Here is a 23150-nt window from a genome sequence, read left to right as displayed (position 1 = left end):
CAGTGAGCAGCAATTCTCCAGCTGAAAATGGCAGAGGTCACAAGAGAATGGTCAGACTCCTTAAAGGAAGACAACGGTGACTTAAATAACCACTTCTTATAGCCAAGGTATGCAGAAGAGCATCTCTGAATGCATAACATGGAATCGTAAAGCAACTACAGCTGCAGGAGACCACAGTAGGTCTTACTCCTGTCCGCTGAAAAAGGGAACTGAGACTACATTGCGCAGGAAAAATGTTCCCTGATGAGTCTCAGTTTCCAGTGTGACATTAAGATAGTGGGTCAGAATTTTGTAAACAGCATAAAAGCATAGACACATACTGTCCACACATCCATCCAGATGATATTTGGGCCCCTTGGTACCGACTGATTATATATAGCAAGACAATAATGGTTTGATCATTTATTTGGTTTTTGATTTCCAAACAGCATTGACAAAAGCCTCATATAGGACTGTGCAAAAGTTTTTGAGCCACACAACATCATCATCATCATCATTATTATTATTATTATTATTATTATTATTATTATTATTATTATTATTATTACAAAGAATAAACATGTTTATATTAAGTATTGAATTTCAAGCTTATTATAATTTTACAATTCTATTTTTACCTTATGTACTGAATTATCATGTGTGTTCTTATATGTTTCAATACATATACACTGCACCTACGTCCCATTTTCCTAGCAAAATATAAAGAACTGACAGATGGATCAAGACTTTTGCACAGTACTATATGTTGTATAATATGTAAACCACTGCATGGCAATCAGTTATAAACAAAACTATAGGAAAGCACTTCTAGATAGAAATATACAAGCATACACAGAGGACTGTATGTAGGGAAAGAAAGAACCACAGTATATATTAGTCAAAATATTTTTGGCAACAGTTTTGGAAAATAAAAATCATTTTATATTACAATTGTAATATTTATCTTTTTTTTCTTTTTTTTTTTTTTGGTTTTCACAGTTTTTCTGGTTGAATCATTCCCATAGCATATTAGCACATGCATCAACAGTTGAAAATAAACTCCAGTAGTTTTCACATGCATAAAGTTATGATGCCAAGTTGCTAATGCTGGATCTGCTCTTTGTGCTTTCAAGTGACACAGCCTATAACAACAATCTAATGCATCCATGTGGTAAATCTTGGTGTAGACCCTAAATCCAACAGCACTTGAAAGCATGGCTAATGGCTTGTATAATTCTTGGGGCAGATTCACACAGCGGTTAATTTACTGGAATGAGATGCATGTCCCAGGACTATCAGGTCTAATGTAAGGCATCTCTTCATGTTGTATACAAGTACACAGATAAACAAAAACATTTTAGAGGTCAGGGCTGAACATGAAGTCCAGGGCTTGTCTCTCTGCTGCAGCCACATTTGGATGCCAAAGGTCCACGCTCAAAATGACGCTGGGTCTAGAATCTGGAGGGCCTTTCAAAGGAGACGGAGATATAGTTTTAGCATTTAAAAAATGTAATAGCTGTTTATACTTATCTAAAACAATTCATGAAAATTGATCAGGAATCTTCTTTTTTTTAATTACCCACCACATTTTACATCTTAACATTTGGTCATATGTTAATTAATAAATGCAATAAGCTAAAAAGTTTTCCCAAGATACCTGTTGTGATCACAAATTAATTCATTTTTCAAAGCCATTTGTGACTCACTGACCCTTGTGGGAGACAGTGTGAAGGAAAGAGTCATCAACCAGGAGGCAGTGTCCTTCTGACCAGCACTGAGGCTCCCCTCCCACCACCAGCTCGCACAGGGGTGGAGTCTGCAGACCTACAACAGCAACGTCTGTCTTTCAGCTTTGGTTTTAAAAACACAGCTTTATGCTTTCCCCTTTACTTAAAAGGGCATGGCTTCCAACCCTGTTTTTATTTAATGCAGCAAGGATTATAGCCAGATGGATCACATTACAAAAATGACGACAGGGAACTGAACCTCAACCCTGACCAGAGACGTATCACATTATGCAATGGTTTAGTATTTAATCTGTTTTTTCTTCTATTTCTCTATAGTGCAGGGTGCAATAATGATGCATAATGAACTAATAATTTACATAACTTGAGGTAGTTCCTGCACTACACACACATACATACCCTGAAGTCAAGTCCTACAGGTGATAAACCTGTCTGTGTGTGTGTGTGTGTGTGTGTGTGTGTGTGTGTGTGTGTGTGTGTGTGTGTGTGTGTGTGTGTGTGTGTGTGTGTGTGTGTGTGTGTACTTTGATGTAAATATCATAAAAACAGGTCATTAGGTAGAGGAGGTTAAATCCATGTATTAGTGTAGTGTGGATAGTTACAACAGAATAAACAAATTCCATTATCCATAATAACTATAAGTCCATTACATACCAAGATGACAACGCAGGCGTGTATTAGTGGGTCCATATGTGCTTCCCAAAGTTGCTCCAGGGCCCAGCAGCCAAAATCCTGCTGATCCCAATGAGTTGCTGTTTATAAAAGTACGTAAAGACAGAAGTGTCCGGTAGGTGCAGGGACAGGCACGGCAGTTTCCTGCCACAGAGACACCAGCGCTGTACAAAGGAAACACAGCTTGGCCCTGAAAAAGATAAAAGTCCATGTTTAACATTTGATACAGATCTCTTTTTTTTCTAACAGTTCCGATCACAATCCACTCATCGTGGGCATGAAGTCATGGTAATTTGGGGATTTTAATGATTTCTTGGAACTGTTCTTTTTCCAGTGTGGGATGATTTTACAGCACACATCTTTAATTGCTTTAGAAAACAAGAACTGGGTCCACTCATTTCAATTTATTTTGGATTTTATCTAATCCACACAAAAGTATGCATACGGGCTCAAATATATACAAATCTTATTATGCACTGATGTGCAACTTGATTTAAACAAATTTCACTTTTACTCTGAGGCTGTCAGCATACTTTTTATGCTGTGAATTAGAGAAGATCCAAAATAAATTCAAACTTGTGCACCCAGTTCTTGTTTTTTTAAGTCATTAAACATGTATGCTGTACAAACATGGCACCCTGGGAAAAGGACAGTTCAGATAAATCATTAAAGGTTCCAAATTAACATGACATTCATGTCTTTGACGAGAGTAAACTAGAGACCACCACTGTACATTATGAGCCAAAAAGAAGAAGAAAACAGTGACTTGCCAAGTTCTTTCCATGGTATTTTGAATGACAGATAATTATTTTTGGATGGTGCATTATATCACTTTCTCCCAGTTGGCCTGAAGGATTTTATTGCATACCTTTGGTCCTACACAGGTCCAGCCTAATTTTGAGTCAATGCCCTTCTGGTAAACAGCCTGGAATTCAGCCAAGATCGCAGGGTAGTTGGCTTCCAAGACTTCAATGTCATGTCGATGAGCGTCACGTGGGAAGAAAGGCACACTTGGAACATCTGGCAGGAAGAAGAGATGAGGCTTCTGTATAGCAGAGTGATCATTCAGTCTGACCTAAAGTGAGACAAATGAAAAAGCTGTCATTATTTCTTGGCAGAGTTTTCTTTTGGTTTTTTTGGCTTCAACAATGCAGCTGTAAATCTTAAACCATTGTGGAACAACTCTTGCAGTCCACTTGGAAGCATACCTGCTCGCGGAGGCCCTTATGAATGCGGCCCATGCCCACCCAACTGTAGCGTTTGGCATACTGCTGCAGGGCTGTGTACAACTTCTTGGCTTCTGCAGATGCCTGGGCAGGGAACAAGGCATGACTCAGCACTGGGGTGAGGTAGCCCTGTCCCTGCTCATCGTCTTCCACTGTTTCCATGGAAATAAAGGGACTAATTTGATCGCTCCTGGACAGCTTGGATCGTGCACTGCACTTTGTTCCAATACAGCTACCGCTACGGGACATCATGGACCTCCTTGAGCTTGACTTGAGCTTTCCAGCATGCGCATGGCCTGGGATTGGCAGATCGGAGCCCATCCGATAACAGTGCCAAAGAAACAAAAGCAGTAGAGTCCACAGAAGGCCGCTCAGTGAGTGTACACCCAGCTCCATATACGGAGTCAAGGGAAGCGTGTTCATTGACCAGTGCATCCTTTAATTTTGGGAGACACTGAAATAATAAAATAGAAACAGTCTGAGAGATAATACAGCATGTGTAATTTGGCAAAGTTCTATAAAATACTTTACTTCTTTTATGAATTTAAGGAGTTTTACAGATGCCATCACACTTGCACTTTTTGCATGGTTATGTTTTTAATGAAAGTGAATTCATGTATTTTTTTTTTAATTTATGGAACAAAACAACAAGAAGATTTTTCCCACAGGTCTGTTTTGCTTGCAGTCCAAAGCAAACAAAAGACCGTCCGTGCCCAACCTATTTTCTTTATCGTAATCCCTGTTCAGCGCCATGGGGATTGAGGTCGATGTCAGAGTGGACTTGAGAGTGAACATGTTGCTTTGGATCACTGGGTCACTTACCCACCCCCTTTTTTTAAGTTGGAGGCTGACATGGTGTTACATAAGACCTGATCTGTGACCCAAACTAGCTGTGGATTTCACTGCAGGCTGTAGGCACATTAAGGTCTTGTGACTACAACGTTTAGCTTTTACTTTGAATTCACAGAACTTTTGAAACATTTTTTTTTTTGTATTTTTAATATTTTTGTCCTGCTGCACAAACCCACTGCTGTACACTATACAATATATTATCTATTAGTTAAAATATTAGTATTGCATGACTAGTGCAACTGTTGCACTTGGCTTTTGGGTTATATACGTGTGTGTGTGTGTGTGTGTGTGTGTGTGTGTGTGTGTGTGTGTGTGTGTGTGTGTGTGTGTGTCTTTAGAAGATTCAGTAAACAAAGTGTCGGGGTTTGGTCATATTTCTGCACATTCGTTTAGCCGTCACATGTAGTGGAAGCACCCCGTGCTGCAGCACAGACACACACCATAAATGTGTTTCATGATTTGTGGGTGATTATCTTGCGCATGCTTCAGCATACATTTTTGGTTTTTTTGGTTTTTTGGTTTTTTTTGCTCTGCACCAGCCCCCACAGCTCAGCTGGCTTGTTTACTGCCCGTGTTCCATGTTGGAGCAAACATCCACCCATTCCAAGAATCGGCGGCTGAAAATGTTCGCCATGCACACGGTACGACACATGCAGGCCTTTAAATGAATAAACATACACTATTTACCGTGCCGCTTTTCCCGTCCCTGTCAGATTACCTTGATAAAGGCTACAACGCAGCGCTGTGTCGGGACGCACTTCAGCACCGCGTCGGTGGACAGCTCCTCCACCCCGACAGACAAAATGTGGTGAGGAGCTTCGCGGCGCTCTGCAGTTACAGCATTTCGCCGCTAGGGTGCACCTGGCGCTTCAACGCAAATGCCCTCACATCATAGCCGAATGCGTCAACCACACGGTAACCAGCCAGGGGCATCTCACCAGCGCAAAGCCCGCCGTATTTCGGCCTAAAGCAACAGGATACTCGCCAGGATAAAGAATACTTAAACGCCGCCTGGAAGACAAAGGTAAGTGGTAGGCACGTTTAAGCGCTGCTGAGATGGTTGCTGGTCTCACGGTAGCGATGACTGGTGTCAAAAATCGTCCTCCGCACAAAAGAGGGCCGAGGGAGGTGCGAGAGAAGCTGCCTCGCAGAGCCCCATCATTTTGTCACACACCAAGCTGGCATTTTCACCGAAGGAAACGCCTCGAATAGCAAGAGGAGGTTATTTTTTTCCTTTTTTCCTCTTTTTTTTCACACATTGCAGTGAACAGGTATCGTGGGCAAGCAGCGATCACAGGCTCGCTCGCTTTTTTGGAATAGCGCATTTTCGGCATGTTGTTGCAGATTTGAATGAGAAAATGCAGAGGGAAGGCTGAATATTTAACCTTATACCTTGTGCGACGTGTGGGCCTACCTGGTTCATTTCGTCTCCACATCAACACCTGTAACAACAGCCTTTAATAAATAGACATTTACGCTTCTACGCTTTATAAAACGAAATGGCTTTTGAGATGAGATTTTACGGTATCGCGGTGATGTTCCGATCCGAGTGGCCTGTGATGTAAACATGTGCTGAATTGCGACCGACTTTGCTGTGATTAACAATTTGTTATTCATTACCACTCCTGCGGATTAAGCCTCCTGCAGCCATCATAAGCTATTAATAATCATTACAGTAACCTACAAAATGCAGCCGCCTAATTACATGATCACATGACAGTTTACTAATCGATCCGTTCATTTTAACCTTCCCAGGTCATCCATAACCATGGGGTTCACTCGCCTTGTGACGCTGTCTGTCACACTGATCCACCTAGTTTCAGGTAACAGTCTATGTGCGTGTTTGTGTGTGTGTGTGTGTGTGTGTGTGTGTGTGTGTGTGTGTGTGTGTGTGTGTGTGTGTGGTCTTAAATGTATGCATGCGTGTTGTTACAGCAGGTAAATGGTGGACTGAGATATTTTATTTCTTGCATATTTAGGAAAAATAATGTATTTTCTCCCTTTTGCTGTAAATAGCAGCAGCAGCAACAACAACAACAACAACAAAAACTAACTGTGTGCCTCTTCCAGGGATGAGCTTTATGACTCCTGAGCCTGATACACCACCAACATCCCCCCCGGACTCCTACCCACTGGGCGACATGATCCATGCTGCCCTGCAGAGTAAGGAATACTTGGGACGTGCTTCTGCAGGCACAGGTACACTAATAATGCTGTTTATATAGTTTAATTAATGCAGCTATAGTAATTGTACATTGCAAATGACACACATTTAATCAAACTCTTGGACTCTGCAGGTACCACCACCAATCCGACTCAAGCTGCACCCGGGATGGGGCAGACTGAGTCAACAGCCACTGCCATGTCACCAGGGCTGCTGACAACAGCTTTAAGCTCCTCTTCAGCTGCTAGCCAAACAGGATCGAGGAATACCATGTCCCCGTTGCCCATAGAGGAGGAGACAACTACCACTCTGATTACCACGACCACCATAACCACAATGCACATGCCAGGTAATTGTGTTTTCCCATCTTCCCTCCCCTGAGTCTTGTTTGTTTTGCGATGTGATGATCCACAGCAACTGCAAGTTTCTACTGAATCCAATCACAACTTCAACTTCCCTGCTTCACTTTCAAGAAGATTTTGCCACACAAGGTAAATGTAAATATACTTTTTGTTTTTTTAAACAGTCTTTAGTGACTCAATGTTCATGCTTAAACTTTGGCATTTAACTAATAATAATGTAAAGCAATGCTATGACACATATTCAGATCCACAGATTTTTTTTATATATATAAGGAATTTTAGCTTAGTGCTAAAGAGAGAATATTTTTCCATTTTCAGTAACAATAGAAGTGCAGTCAATGCAGACATCTGTGCATGTTTCTGGTCTAATTCCTGCAGCAATACTGTGCTTCCTTTGTTTCTACATTTCAGGAATCGTGACACAAAGGAATCAGTGTATACACTGAATACTTGATGAAGAAGAGGCTGATGAAGTGTACTCCTACTTACCTGTTTGATGTTGAGAGTGCGACCACCTGTTGTCTCTGTCGCTCTTCAGTAATCCCAAAGCAAAGTAAAAACAGATTGGTTTACCAGCCCAGATTGTTTTCAGATGGGTTTTTTTTAGCCAGATCTATCAATAATATGCCTTCAATGGGCTTGTGTATCTTTGTATCTGATGGTTAGTATAGGAATGAATGACAGTGAAGAAAGGCTGGATAAACAGGCTGATCATCCTCTGTCTCAAAATCTGGAGAGATGCTCTTAGCCTGTTCCTAATTGAATCCTGGACAAAGATTTTCCTCCACTTAGCTCCGTCTTTGATGTACACTGATGATTCAAACTAATAAAAAATAAGCTTGAATATTGTAAAAAGGCACTCAGGTTTAAAAATAAAATCAAAATGCCTTTATTTTGAAGTAAAGAAGGTAGATTTAGGCTTAAATTTAGCTTTATTTTGCACAGGGAGTGCCTTGACATTTTTTTTATATTTAAGCACCTCAAATAGAAACGGGTTGAATCCAGGAAGTGCCCCTTCTCAAAAAAACATTTTTAAAGCTCATGTAATATTTATTATAATTATGTCATTCCCAAAGGATAACAGAGACCTTGTTGACTGGATCTGTGATTCTTTGAAAAAAAATAAGATGTGAAAGCTGCACACTGCAAATTAAATAAGTCATTTTTTGGTATTTAAATTGTTTAGTTACTCACTTTTGGCATGCATTAGATGATATGATAAACATTTAACACACACTCCTGTTTGTGCCATCGCAGGGATAGTGCCCACCTCAGTGACCCTCCACGCTCACAGTGTCACAGCTTCTCTATTCTGACACGAAGGCAAATAACACTCAGCCTGAGCAAATAAACTGTAAGCGTAATGTAGCAAACATAGAGCAACTCAGTGTGAAGGAGCATACATGATATTTTAGCTGATTTCCATTCTTTTTTTGCGTCTCGCAGGGAACTTCCCAGACAAGCCTCATTGAGACTTACACACAAAATAAACTTAGTGGCTCCTTAGTGGTTTACACAGTTGCCTGAAAAGTGAAAGAGCTACAGTTTGATGCTTGGGAGTCACAAGTCCTTTGGGCTGTATCAGGAAAGGCAGCTGATGTAAAAATCTGCCAAATATCTGCTCTCTATGGTGAACCCTTGTGAATAAGGGAGCAGCTGAAAGTAGCTTAACATTTTAATTTTAGTTTTGTTTAATAACTCCACAAAAACAGTTTATGCCTGGCAAGTCAGTTAATTACACTGAAAAAAAAAACCTCTAAATGTTTACGTCGGTACAAAGTACTTTGAGGATTATTCTTTATAGTATACAAAGGGGACTTGCATCTGGAAGGAGGTTATTGGTGTTGACTGTGTTCACTGTAACCAGACTAATCTTAATAATGAAGTCTTATTCTACTGTTTATCTTCTCATTGTTGATGCCAAAAAAATAAATAAATGCAATAAAAAGTAATTGGTGAGCATGGAAATAACTGAAAAAAGCAACCGTTAACCTTTAAATACTGGTAACAGCACCTGTAAGAAATCGTTGTCTCATGGCAAGCATGCTGATACAGGGTGGTGAAGAGTGCACCAACATCCTGTGCAAATGATAGTCAGAAATGCACTTCTGTGGGCTCCGGTGCCCGTGAGGCTCTTATTGGAGATGGATGAGATTCATACAGCAACAGCACAAACAAGAGTTGGGAAATTTGAGCTGAAGCTGAAGGAGGGAGGTCAGCTGATTTACACCATATGTGGGAAGAGAAATGTCACAGAAGATGAACAATCTGCGAGACGTGTGTGTGTTTGTGTGTGTGTGAAAGACACAAAGAGAGAGTGTGTTTGTCACCTGCTTCCTCTCGGGGGTTTATTGCGTCTTTAGTGTTAATTGGGATTTCAGCCTTCTGTCAAACATCTCTCGAGGAGCCTGGCAAAGGTGTCAAACATGTTCATTGCTTATTGCAGCATTATCGCACATTTGAGCTTTCTGGGTAATGGGCTTATTTGCTTTCTGGTGTTGGCGAGTAATTGGAGATGTTTCAGTTTTAGAATAAATGTTACTAAGAAAAATATATGATTACATTCAAAAGGGGCTCCATTTGAATGTGCATAGCTGTAATTAACCTGAGTATGCCATCCCTGCAAACAGTCGACAAATCAGGTTGCTGTATAGTCCGACGGGAATACCTTTTAGTGGGCTTCAGCTGCCGCCTACAACTTTCCTGCTCAGTTCAAAACATTTGTCAGAAAAGTAATCAAAGAGTAACTAAATTAAATAAGTCATTGTAATAATTAGATTCATTTTTAAATGTTTCACTACTATTTGCACTTTAAACTAGTAATTTGTAACACATGTATTTCAGAAGTGACCTTCCCAAAACCGCCACTTTCTTGCTAAGAGTTGAGAATCACATTACATTAAGTATGAGGCTACATAAGAATGGCTGCATTAAACAAGGTGCCAAAAACCACATGCCGTCTTTTAGTGGGGTTTTTATAGTCCTTTACCCAGCGAGCAACCCCTTCTTTGTTTCTGTTCAGTCTTTGCCAAATAGATTGTGAAGCCTGTTTCCTCCCCAGAGATCATTTCTGCGTAAGTGGTCGTCAGTAATTTGATTTTACTGATGCGTAGCAGCGGTTTTTGTCAGTCAATAAAATAATTTAAGCCAAGGGAAACCAGCATATTATGTGTCACCCAAGCCAGTGCTTCACCACATTTGTTATTAATGTGAGTTAATATTTACTAAACCAGCTGATGTACTGTTGCTGATAACTTACACCACCTTATCATCCATTTCGCCTACTTTCAGACTCACATTTTACATCTTAAGAAGAGGAGTATTTTCCCTTTGTGTGGGATTAAAGTGTTTTTGTAATCACCTTTTACCAAATTAGAAATTTAATTTTCATTAAAGCAGACCCTTGCAATCATAAACACCCAGCACCACATTTATAAACTAAGCAATCCCGTTGGTCTCTGCACACATTTAAAGTTTTATTGATAACCACATGGCTGCTCATTTCAGGCATCGGAGTTGCAGTTTGATAAACGATCTCAAGAACTGGAAGATCGTTCCAGAACTTGCTGGAACTTCTCTCATTTTCACTTAGAGAAGTCACTCTGCAGTTCTCCTCCAAAGCGTAGGTTACTGGAGTGCAAGTTCGCATCTAGACTATCAGGCTGATCAGTCGACACACACTGCACTTTCTCTGGGATACTGACAATAAGTCATGATCAAAGAATGCTTTCACTAGCTGTGAAGATACCAGTTGAGAAAGAAAATGCAGATAAAACCTGTATATAAGTTTGCTACAGCTTTTCTGAATCATAGACTTTTCCTACTTCTTCACCTGCTCTGTCCCTCTTGTTTTACAGTTCAATGCAACGCTACTTTATTAGCCATGGAGGATGTTGTTGAGTCTCCAGATCCCACAACATCTTCATCTTATTCCCCCTTGGAGTGCACCTACAGCATTACTGTGTACGCAGGTTACGGAGTGGAAATTCAGGTAATGTGCATTAAATTTCATAAACATCTTAGCCAGCTATTTTTAAGCAGTTTATTGTAACAAAAGCCCAACATGCTGCTGTTGATAAATTTGTCAGAAAGTGTTCATTACGTTTAATTTAGACTCCATGACTCAGCTTTTCTTTTTGTAAGTGCAGCATTTGCAAACATTGTACAGACAATCGTGAGTTAGTTTAGGTTGTATAGTATGTCTGCAGATTCACTTCATGAGCTGCTAAGCTACCAGGAAAGTTTATATAACGACAGCAGACAAAAGAGGTGTCCTCTTTTTTTCCCCCAGGTGAGAAAGGCTAACCTTTCCAAGGATGAGTCTCTAACAATCATGGGATACGGCAGATCAGGACCAGAGCTGTTAGCCAATGAGACCCTGATGAAACAGGGTCAGGTGATTCGTAGTACAACCAATCAGGTTTACATCCACTATCGCAGTCTGCGTCAGACCAACCATGGCATGTTCAGCCTCCACTATCAAGGTAACTCAACCTCTTTCATAAGATAAGCAGAACATTTTTATTTCTTTCTATCTACCTTTATTTAGTAACATTAATGTGGTAAAGTGTTATGTGGCTGGAATAAAAAGCTTCATAAATACACAGTGAAACCACAGAAGCGTGGTAGATGTTTCTCTCACTTTAAATTGCAGGTTTTAATTTAGTCACTGTCCTTTGAGTTTTAAAGTGAGAATGTCTCACCTGCACATTTTCTTGTGCATCGCTTATTCTCTAAAGCCTGCCTTCTTTAGCCAGGAAACTCTGAGCTTTACGTTTTTGATTAAAATGAATGAAAAGATTCAAGGTGAATAACAAGTGTCAGTGGCATCTTGTTAAAAGCAACACCAGTGATGATAGCTGATAATTGTGCAGGTGACGAGACAGCCACCTGCTCAGTCGTGCCACCTTGGACATCTCTGTCTGTTTCTGTTTCTATTCTGCTACGTGATGATGATAGCATAACAGATTTCTGAGGACTTAAAGATCACCACCTGATAGACGACTTATTAGAATGTGTTTGGAGTAAATGGCAGAAGAAAATTATGAATAAGAGATGTGCAGAGCGTACACAGTAGAAGTAAAAGAATAAAGTAGAGAGTATAGAGGAAAAAGATCTGCATTACACGTTTAGCTAACTGGTTTGGACATAAGCAAAGGACAGATAGTGGATGTATTGGTAGGGTAGGGATAGCTCAGTAGATAGAGTGGTCGCCCCTTGATCGGGGGTTCGAATCCAGTGAACGGCTACCCTGAGGTACCCCTAAGCAAGGTACCGTCCCTCTGCTCCCCGGGCGCCTGCTTAGCCCACTGCTTCACTGAGTGAATGGGTCAAATGCAGAGAAAAACAAGTAATTTCCCCATGGGGATCAATAAAGTATACATTATTATTATTGGACAAAGATGATGAAGATTAAGATGGAGCTGCGAGGGAGGAGGAAAAGAGGAAGATCATGTGGAAGATTTGATGTAGTGGAGGAGGACATGCAGACAGTTGGTGTGACAGAGTAGGATGCTAGGGATAGGGTGAGATGGAGGAAGAGGAACTGCTGTGGCGACCCCTAAAGACTTTAACTGTTGCTTAACCTTCATCAACAGCCTTTCTGCTGTCCTGTCCATTCCCAATGTCTCCTGAGGGCGGTGGAGTGACAGTGACAGACATCCATCCTGGAGGTCAGGCACACTTCCACTGTGATCCAGGTTTTCAAGTCCGCGGGCATGAGGTGGCGACCTGTGTTAACATGACGCAGCCACGCTGGAGCACTCCTGAGCCTCAGTGTGTTGGTTAGTGAACTGACTCAGACTCTTTGCTAACTCTGTTGGTTTAAACCTGGTCAGCTTTGAGTTCATTCAAATGGATTTCATTTTCTCTCAGCCGTGTCTTGCGGGGGGTGGATTCGTAATGCGACTGTGGGACGGATACTGTCCCCACCGCCTCCATCAGTAAGCAACCACAGCAATGGAAATAATCTGAGCTGTCACTGGTTAATAGAAGCCAAAGAGGGACACAGACTCCACCTACACTTTGAGAGAATTGCACTGGATGAAGATGATGATAAGTAAGCCTGCGTTTTAACCACTTCACATATCGCAGAGTATTACATGGAGAATAAATGCCCTCTGATTTAAAAAGATCACTGAGTACAACACTGATAACAAGTTTTTCTTTTTACATTTTTGTGTTTAGTATTTGTTTTTCTCCAATATCAATTGTAGGAGTAAACTACCAACTGTGCTGTGTATCCAGCTTCATATTTTTTTTTTGAGGATTCAATTATACTGGCTTTCTCATAGTTACAAACACTCCTTATTGTTTATCTTACGCTGGCCATTTGTGTAGCCTTTAAGTTCGTCCTCTGTTTGAAACGAGTCATTTTAGCTCCTGTCTCTGTAAAAGCCCACTTTCTCTTGATTTGTTTGTCTCTCTTCACGCTTCTGCAAACCATTACCACATTACCATATAGAGTATCAAAGAAACACTGGAAACCAATGTTTTATGCAGTCTAAAGCCTGAGCTTTGGAATCATGAGGATTCATTTTGCATTCACTGGTATTATTTGAAACTTTGGCCCTGTTTAATATGAGCATCCAGCACTGTAACAGTATGTGTGTGGCAGAAAATAAGATCAGCAGGTTCACTTTAATATTCAGTTGCTATTTTAAGTCATAGATAGAGCTCCCAGATTCATACAATTAAAAAAAAAACTTTTTAGAAATTTGCTATTTTCCCTTTTATTTTGCCTACACTTGTTCTCTGAAGGTCATTCATCCATCCATCTCTCCATCCATCAATCCATCCGTTTTTCTATCCAATTCAGGGTCACAGGGGGTTAGCTGTCATAGAGCGAGTGGCAGGGCGCCATGGAGAGGTCGACAGTCGATCACAGGGCTAACACAGAGATAGACAGCAGTTCAGTCACCAGGCGGACTAATGTGCATGTGCTTGCATTGTGAGAGAAGATTTATATGTGTAGAGATAATTTTTAAAATCTCTCAAAACACTAGGCAAAGTCTCTCGCAGCACACTTTCACTTTGCAATAAAAAAGTAGCCAAAGCAAAAGACTTGTTCAGCCTTCTTCATCCTGTGCACATTCCTGCTTTCCTTAAAGCCTTTCTGCTAACCTTTGTGGCGTCTTTGTGGTTCGTTGCTTTCAGGTTAATTGTGCGCAGTGGAAACAGTTCCCTGGCTCCGACGCTTTTTGACTCAGATATGGATGACGTCCCAGAACGTGGGTTGCTGAGCGAGAGCTCCACACTGTACCTGGAGCTCACAGCTGATTCTTCTTCCATCCCTTTGCTGCTGGCGCTGCGATATGAGGGTGAGCAGAGAGAGCCTGCATCCTTTTTGCTTACATTAGGTATTTCCCAGGTTCAGCAAAACAAAAAGATGGTAGCAGAGTGGAGCGTCCTTCTGACCTCATTACTGTGAAATATATGGTACACGGGTCAGCATTGTGCCTGAGAAAAAAGCCAGAAATCATGCAAATGGATTCTTGGAGTTTTTGTTAAATCTCAGTAAAGCCTTTCCCTTGTTAATTATTGATAATTCAGGAAAGACATGCATAATGAGCCACATGAATGCTTACAGTCTGCCCACGTTTCAGTGGGATTTACTTTAAGGCTTTGAAGCTGCTCAGTGCTGAAACTCATAGCCTTTTACACCTGGGCTTTTTCTAGCCAAGATTTTGAGACATACCAACTGAAAAGTTCCCCAATAAATCAAATGAGGATGGCTGCCTAATTTTATCTAGAAGGAGAACAGCTCCCTGAATATCAAATGCCACGACGAGGAAACACTCTGTGATCTTCATAAATGTGCACACATGGTTTACTTTTTCCTTCGTCCTTTTTAAGCTTTCGATGATGAGCACTGCTGGGAGCCCTACATGCCTCATGGAAACTTCAGCAGCAGTGACATCACGTATCAGCTGGGAACCACCGTCACCTTCACCTGTTCTCCAGGCTTCGTCATGGAACAAGGTTCAGGGACCATTGAGTGCGTCGATCCCAGTAACCCTCACTGGAATGACAGCGAACCTGTGTGCAGAGGTACGTTTAAGGATTCATCGGTTTCATGTTGCAAGAGAAGACGTTAATGTTGACACTGTTTACTGATTTTCAGTATAATAATATTAAACCTTTTCATACTGTAAAGCATCTTTCAAAACAAAAATATAAACTTTACTTATTCTTGTTTATTTCTTATTTAGCGCGACGTAAGAAAATGTTTTTCGATTCATTGATAGTTAGGGCGAGTTGTGCAGAGATAAGCGTCTGAAGCTTTGAGATCTGTGTCATCTGCTGATCTGCCAGCATGCTGTGAAAACTGAGATTTAAAACTGGCAGAGATTTTGCACCGGGTCAGGGACTGGCTGAAAACACGGGTGCCAGAGTTTTATCTAAGCGTTAAAGTGACATATTCTGAAAGCCAAATGCTGTGTTTTATTTCTGCTTACAGAAACCAAGAAGTAGGTTGTATAAATATTGATCCAGAAAGGTGAAATAGGAAATGTCAGGAGATTGGCATCCATGTGCTTGTTATAAAGTTATGGTTGTTTAGTCCAGGTCTTCACATCCTTGTTTTTCTCTCACAGAATTAGATTTGCAAATGTAGACTTACCATCCTGTATGTGTGTGTGAAGGATGGTGAGTCTCATTCTGCATCTTCTTTTTTTTTATCACATTTATTGAACGAAAGCTTGGACTCCCTCCATAACTATAGTTGGATGTGTGTCTGTGCAGCAACACAGTTTAATGCCTCGGATTTGGTGAAGCTAGTGCTGGCATTTTACGTGAAGCCAGCACTAGCCTCAAGCACAAACTGAGCGTTTTCTTACAGGGGAAATGGTAGAACTGCACTCCATCATGGAGTCGTTTACACACTCGCCTAAAACGCTGCATGTTTTGATTTTGGGAGGAGACAGATCCCTTTGTGGTTGTGTCAGAAACAATATTGCGGTATCCGGTGCCTGGCAAATCAAATATGTGGAGATACCCAGAGTGAGGGAGCAGCTGAAAGCAGCTTTACACTGAAATAGAAGTGCTGCTGAGTAGCCACTTCCCTACTGACATACTTTCTGAACTGCTTGTATTACATTTGTAGTTGCTGTGAAGTAATGAGGTAAAAGTGTCAAAGCCATCATTCCTTAAAAGACTGAAAGTAAGTTAATGACAGTTTGCATTAATGCTTCTTATAATAGTATGTGTAGTGAACAAAATGATTACAAAAGCATGTGCTTAGCCTGCTTCTGCAAATGTTTTTTAAAATTTTATTTTATTTCTTTTCTTTTCTCCAAATTAATATTTCGTGTCTTCTCAATTTCCTTTTTATTTCTTTAATGTCTACTTTTCCTTGCTACAATTTAATCATTTTCTGTCTCCCAGTCTGCATCCTCACCTCAGTTTCTCTCCTTTGTTCTGCCCCATAAGCTCTGTGCGGAGGGGAGTTGACCGAGCCCTCTGGAACCATCCTGTCTCCTGATTGGCCCCAGAGCTACTCCAAGGGCTTAGACTGTGTGTGGCAAATCCATGGTAACGAGGAGAAACGCATTGAACTGGATGTCCAGATGTGAGTGATTAATTTGTGTCTCTTTTCAGTATTTGGAATGCAATTTAAAAATAAATTAGACCGCATGATGCTTTATGTACTATAGACTTTAATTATTCAATATTTTAAAAATGTCCACCCAAACTCAAGCAGGTTAGTATCTTCAATCTTAGATGTTTTAAACTTCTAGATTAGCTTCTAATTATTTACAATATATAAAAATCTCCACATGCTGTTGAACTATATATGTCTCCGAGCCATATTTTTTTTCAGTAAAAGAAAATATAGACATCCATTCATCTGCTTCTTATAAACACTATATCTCAGGAACATCAGGGGGGATTTCTTTGAAAATTTTAAATATTGCTAACTATCAGATTTATTAATAAAATACTAGGATTTCACTCACCAGAAACTAAAGCACAAACACTCTTAAACAATGTGTACAGCAGCAGGATATGTTGTTTGACAGGCGTTTCATTAAAAATGCCCCAAAAGGCACCAGCTATTGGCTACAGCTGCTCGTGTCAGCACACCTGTCAGTCAAAGCAGCTGCGCCCCTAACTTTAAGCTTTAGTAGTCTATCCACAGAGGCCAAAATGCTGTTTAGCTGAACATTTGAACATGGGAATCAATGGGAAATGACTCACATTTTAGAGTCACCCTCAAGTGAGAAGTCGAAAATAAAACCAGCTTCTGCAGTGACTTTATTTTTTTAGCCTTAGAGGCTGCTGCTTGGGTGCACCCTGGACATGTCCCTAATCCATCACAGGGCTGGCACAGAGAGGCAGCCACACACACTCATATCCACATATAAGGCCCATTAAGAATTAGCTGTTAACTGCAGTTAACAAACTGCTTGAGGAAACCAGAGTACCTGAAGGAAACCTACATGAGCACAGGGACAGAAAGACTCCATTTTATAATTAAATCAAATCAAATCAATTTTATTTATATAACAAATCAAAGAATTGCTTCAGGAGGCTTCACAGTCCATACAGCAAACAACGTCCTCTTTCCCTAGGCTCTTAACTCAGATGAGGAACAACTCCAATTATTCTTCATACTGGAAACATTAATATGAACTGTACCTTGGTGTGTTGGCTCAGGCATACAAGCACAAAGCGGTAATTGTAGTTTAATAAATGTGCTTAATTTAATTTCTCCCTTAAAGTAATAGAGTTACAGCACACAGCACACTGAACTGACAATAAATTAAATGAGTATTAGAGAAAAATCATTTAATCAGCATCCTTGGGTTAAATTCAGGTCACGAATGTCCCACAGATCTTGGCTTTCTACTGTTGTCTTTAATCATGATCATGTTTATATTTTAATTCAAGTTACACTTTGTATCCATGGTACATGTGAAAATTGTTTTAAAGCATTAAAAATAAAGCAGCAAACAAACAAGAAAAAAGATATATGTATTAGAAAAAAGAATACAACACATTAAACAGCTTATTTCTCCTTTTATTCTTCTCTTCACTCTGTAGTTTAAATATTCGTCACACTGATGTGCTGACCATTTTTGATGGGCGTGATCTCACGTCCCACGTGATCGGCCAGTACCTGGGGTCCAAAGAGCGTTTCCAGGTTGTTTCAGGGGGGTCTGAGGTTGCCATCCAGTTTCAGAGCGATCTGGACGACTCCAGCTTCATCTTGAGTCAGGGATTCCTCATTCATTATCGTGGTAAGTGCACTAATTGATGACTGTAAAAGTACACAATACAATATGGAGAAGGTCAATATAAAGAGTTGGTTCTGCCAGAGGTTTCTTCCTGTTAAAAGGGAGTTTTTTATTCCCACTGTTGCCAAGTGCTTGCTCACAAGCAGTCATCTAGTTGGATTATTGTGGGGTCTTTACCTTACAATTAAAAGCGCCTTAAGCTGAGTGCTGTTGTGATTTGGTTCTGTATAAATAAAACTGAATTGAGTTGAATTGAATGAGGACTGCTGCCAGCAGGAAACAGATTTCAAACAGCTGCTTTTGTTTCTGTCACTGAATTGCTCCTCTGTCTGTGTTATGAAGAGGTCGAACCTAATGACACCTGCCCTACCCTTCCTAATATTGAGTTTGGCTGGATCAGCTCATCCCACTCCTCCCCCGTGAGAGGCAGCGTGCTGACCTATCAGTGCCAGCCGGGGTATGACATCAGCGGCTCTGACGTAATCACCTGCCAGTGGGACCTGTCCTGGAGCAGCAGTCCGCCTACCTGCGTTAAGGGTAAGACGAACAGTGTGAAAAAGAGCCAGGCCCTCTGAGGGAGAACCCAGATTATGCAAACTGTTTGTAGTTCATCACTCGCAGAGCATTTCCAGGATTTTCTCTGAAGGTTGTTAAAAGTCCTCTTCCCTTCTCCTAACAGTTTTCCACTATTGGAGCTCTTTTAATAGTGTAGATGGTTTTAGAAGAACGTTTATCTTTACCAGCGTGTAGTCCTAATTTTATGGAGAAATTCAAAATTTTGTAATTCTAAGAAGTTTCTTAGAGGTTAAATAAAAAATAAATAAATAAATTTCCTTTTTTCTTTTTTTGTTCCTTTTTTTTTCAACCACATGTAACACTTTCATGTGTTACATGTGGTTGTAAGCTTTCACCTGAAGAGCCATATGAAGAGCATGGTAGCATTAAAGGTTTTGAATGAATTCTGATTTTTTTTTTAAAAGATGTAGAATCATGATAAAAAATCTATTTAAATTTGGCTTATATCCGCAAAGGTCTTCAAGGTCAACTCAGTCATTTATTAGTCAAAATTTGGCAAAACTTAACAAAACTTAGGAACTATTATTTTTACAATAAGGTGTGTATTGTCAATATATAGAAAGTACTGTATAAATATTTAAAATACATCACATTTGACCGCTGAGCTCACCTTTACATTTTACATCTGCTTTTCTTTCGAGTTGAGTCCAAAACATGTCATATATTCAAGGAAAGTACTGTCACAAAAAAGAGAATGAGCTGCCTAGTTAATTAGAAATATACTGTAGCATAGTCGTATATAATAACCTCATATTGTTTGTGTCCAGTATTTTATAAATCTAATTTTGCCCCCTACAGTACAGCAGTGCCCTGACCCAGGAGAGGTGGTAAACGGAGCACGCTCCGTACGCCCCGAAACAGGCTTTGCCGTTGGTACAGTGGTTCGTTTCTCCTGTAACCAGGGTTATCAGCTGGAAGGTCCCAGCCAAATCTCCTGCTACGGACGAGACACTGGTACCCCCAAATGGAGCGACCGCAGCCCAAAGTGTGTCTGTAAGTGCCCTTCCTGCACTCAGCTGACCTCATCTGTTTATGAAGCTTATTTCTGCATGTTTTGAATCAGCTGCACGTACGTGACTGTCCTCTGTGTGTTTTGTGTGCCGCGAACAGTAAAATATGACCCATGTCCAAACCCTGGAGTCCCCGACAATGGTTACCAAACTCTTTACAAGCACACCTACCAAGCTGGAGAAACTCTGCGATTCTTCTGTTATGAGGGCTACGAACTCATCGGTGAGGTCATCATCAGCTGTGTTCCCGGTCATCCATCTCAGTGGAACAGCCCGCCGCCCTTTTGCAAAGGTGAAGCTCACCACTATGGAGCTTTATTTTAAACGTTGTATTAAGATTAAACTGACTAGATTCAAACTTTATAAATTATTAGTTACCTGCAATTATTTTGTCAACTATATAAAAATATAGCATTGAGCTCCTGAACGTTTAAAAATATGATATTTTATCTCTTTCTTATTTTGAAGTGGCATATGAGGAGCTATTGGATGATCACAAGTTAGAAGGTAATTTGTTTTGTTTTTCTCTCTCTTAAATACATTGTTTAAACATGCTCTTTAAAACAAATACATATGGAATTTTAATTTTAAATGCAATTGCACTGGTATTTTTTTTGATTTGATAAATATAACATATAAATGTGGTGATTTAGCACCTTATTTTTGTTGTGTTTGACAGTTTAGGCTCATAACCAAACCAAAAGCTAATGTAACACTTTTGATTGGTGTGCAGTGTCCCAGTCATTCCAGCCATCCCATCAGATCCTGAGTGAGAACATTGCTTTGGCAATAATTCTGCCAATCATCCTGGTCATCCTCCTCATTGGAGGAATTTACATGTACTACACAAAGTGAGTATTTCCACATCTGCAGTGTAGACACTACAACACTGCTTTCCAAATGTTCTCCACCTCAGTTCCTAATGACCTGTGCGCTGAATAGTTCATGGAGGTGGTTGCGTTTTGTCTTTCACAGCATCTGCAGACTAGAATGGAAGCCACACTTCTGGAAGTCTCTTTCTCACACGCACTCCTACAGTCCCATCACAGTCGAGTCAGACTTCAACAACCCTCTTTATGAAGCAGGGGTAAGTACACGGAAGGTGCTGCTTAACATTATTTATTCCACTTGATTTTAATAGAGATCTGACTGAATGACTATTTTATTTGTGCATTCAAGGTGCATGCTCACCGACCACTTTATTAGGTACAGATGTTCAGCTGCTAGATAACACAAGTATTGAATCAGGTAATCATATTGCAGCACAACTCAGTACATTTAGGCAAGCAGACATGGTCAAGAGTGCCTGCTGAAGTTAAAACCGAGCATCAACAAAATAGCTCTGGTCTAATAGAGAGGTGACAGTAACTGAAATAACCACTTGTTAAAAGCAAATTATGCTAAATGTAAGTTGTACCTAATAAAGTGTCCAGTGAGGATATGTCAACACCATATCCAACATTAAAGTTGGTCCTCTGTTTTTTACTTTGACGACAGGATACGCGGGAGTACGAAGTGTCCATTTAGTGGAGAAAGGGTCTTGAAACCACTGAATGATTCAATTCTTTGGGAAGACAAATTCCTCTGTATTATAAGGCCTCACTCCCCCTTTTAAAGTCTGGATTATGTTTCTGTTTTACCATCACTGTAATATCTGGTTTATTCACCTTGGATATGATTTCTTCTGATTTTCTGCACTGATGTGGTGGTCTGCCAAATGTGAGTCCTATTTCATCCTGTATCATTAGGACCGGTGCCTTATAAAGGTTAAGAAATTGTCAACAAAGAAAAACAAAAAAGCGAGAGTAGAGCTGGAGAGCGGAGAAGGGTAAAGGGAAATGGATTTGTCTAGTTAGTAAAAACAGAATGAGGCCAAACATTAAAGAACTTGGCAATACTTTATTTGTAACAATCAAAAGTTGAGATCATAATACATCCTGTGTTTCTCTTGTATTTTTAAAGCAGCTCGTAATACATCATTACAGCACAGGGAAAGAATTGTTTGATTTTATCCCGGAAAAAAAGTGATTTTCTCTTCTTTACTTTTTCTTCGTGTGTGTAAAACACTCTCTCTCATACACACACACGCGCGCGCACACACACACACACACACAAAATGAATGTAAATATCTGACTTAATAGTGACTGAGGTTTATAAATATATAAGCCTCATATACAGATATATATACACACACTTATACATGGTGGTGGGAGGTTATATATTTTCATTATATACATATAATGAAAATTCAGTGCCAAAATATAATGTTAAATTATTTAATGTCTCTAAGTGTTTCATCTGTTGTTGAAATAGTGTTTACAAAGGCAGTGTTTATTTTATTCTTCGCTGTTTCTCGAGTGCATCGTCACCCGACGCCACACGACATGACGTGTAAGAAAAAGGTGAGGACATGAATGTCATTATGCTTAGAGCATGCACTGATTGTAAATTATATTGCTTATGCTCAATCTTTCCATTACCATTATAGTTACTGACAGCTATCATTGTTATCAAATTTGATGTTGTATGCACTATGTTGATAAAAAATTACAAATCTGGCTGCTTGCTGTGATGCATTATGTGTTGATTTACAAATGATTGTTTGAAAAGTGAATGTAGTCTCATTCACTGTGCCAAATGAAGGATCTTGGAGACTGTTTCTGATCTTTGTAGATTTAATTATTCTCTTATCATCAGTAGCATTTCTTTGCTTCATATATGAATACACTCTTTGGAAGGCAGTAAATTATTTGCTGAACTGGAAATAAAGTCTCTGTTGAATGGTGTCAGCTTGTAGAAATGTGCAGTTATTTGCTTGTGATCGCAACACATTTGCACATACACAAATGTTGAAGTCTATTAATCATATTAGTAAGAAATACAACTTGAGTTTTTAACTGAGAAACACATTATAAAGCTTTCCAATACTTAAGCTTTCACCAGTTTCATTAAATTTCATTATTTTAATATAGAAATTGTCTTGAAATAGTGATATTAATTTTATGGGTTATTCATTTAAAATTGGTCGTGCTCTTGACTTATAAGATAAGCCATATTGAAAAGTATGTCAATACACAAAAACAATTATGTGATTATTTTAACACTGGATTTATCCACATTAATTATACATATACAGCATGTAAGCTTTGTAAGTCTGTCATTGTAATTTTTCGTCCCTCAGGTTGTGGTATGTTTGTACATAGTGTGCAACTTGAAGTGGCCTTTCACTGTCTCTGAGTTGCATTGCAACTCCTGCAGAGAGGAGAATGTGACGTTATAGTCTCTGAAAAATAAAACTATAGATCTGAATTTGTTAATGTGAATGT

General features: G+C 39.8%; 2 protein-coding genes across 5 annotated transcripts; one reads left to right on the top strand and one right to left on the bottom strand.

The window, feature by feature from the left end:
• Positions 1-482: 482 nt before the first annotated feature.
• asphd1 (aspartate beta-hydroxylase domain containing 1) lies at positions 483-5292 on the bottom strand. 3 transcript variants are annotated; one of them, XM_006809159.3, is made up of 6 exons: positions 5153-5292; positions 3605-4076; positions 3265-3471; positions 2379-2586; positions 1690-1803; positions 483-1446 (listed from the first exon to the last, which is right to left on the bottom strand). In XM_006809159.3, exons 2-6 carry the CDS (start codon positions 4055-4057, stop codon positions 1337-1339), a joined length of 1092 nt encoding a protein of 363 aa, XP_006809222.1. In that variant the 5' UTR covers positions 4058-4076; positions 5153-5292; the 3' UTR covers positions 483-1336. The 3 variants fall into 3 exon arrangements, with proteins under 3 accessions (XP_006809222.1, XP_006809221.1, XP_006809220.1); XM_006809158.3 differs by having other exon boundaries at positions 5162-5292; XM_006809157.3 differs by having other exon boundaries at positions 5193-5292.
• Positions 5293-5321: 29 nt separating this feature from the next.
• Positions 5322-22610, top strand: sez6l2 (seizure related 6 homolog (mouse)-like 2). 2 transcript variants are annotated; one of them, XM_035916088.2, is made up of 19 exons: positions 5322-5498; positions 6230-6297; positions 6545-6673; positions 6772-6987; positions 10858-10991; positions 11292-11484; positions 12598-12783; positions 12875-13058; positions 14156-14319; positions 14855-15049; positions 16430-16568; positions 18044-18240; positions 18580-18774; positions 19612-19806; positions 19924-20115; positions 20289-20330; positions 20557-20674; positions 20799-20910; positions 21321-22610. In XM_035916088.2, exons 2-19 carry the CDS (start codon positions 6243-6245, stop codon positions 21348-21350), a joined length of 2676 nt encoding a protein of 891 aa, XP_035771981.1. In that variant the 5' UTR covers positions 5322-5498; positions 6230-6242; the 3' UTR covers positions 21351-22610. The 2 variants fall into 2 exon arrangements, with proteins under 2 accessions (XP_035771981.1, XP_006809223.1); XM_006809160.3 differs by having other exon boundaries at positions 5323-5498; positions 20292-20330.
• The last annotated feature ends 540 nt before the right edge of the window (positions 22611-23150 follow it).

The sequence above is a fragment of the Neolamprologus brichardi genome, chromosome 4, assembly GCF_056152115.1.
Source record: "Neolamprologus brichardi isolate AB-2024 chromosome 4, ASM5615211v1, whole genome shotgun sequence".
NCBI lineage: Eukaryota > Metazoa > Chordata > Actinopteri > Cichliformes > Cichlidae > Neolamprologus > Neolamprologus brichardi.
Note: the sequence above shows the minus strand (reverse complement) of the source record. Positions and strands in the feature narration are given on the sequence as shown.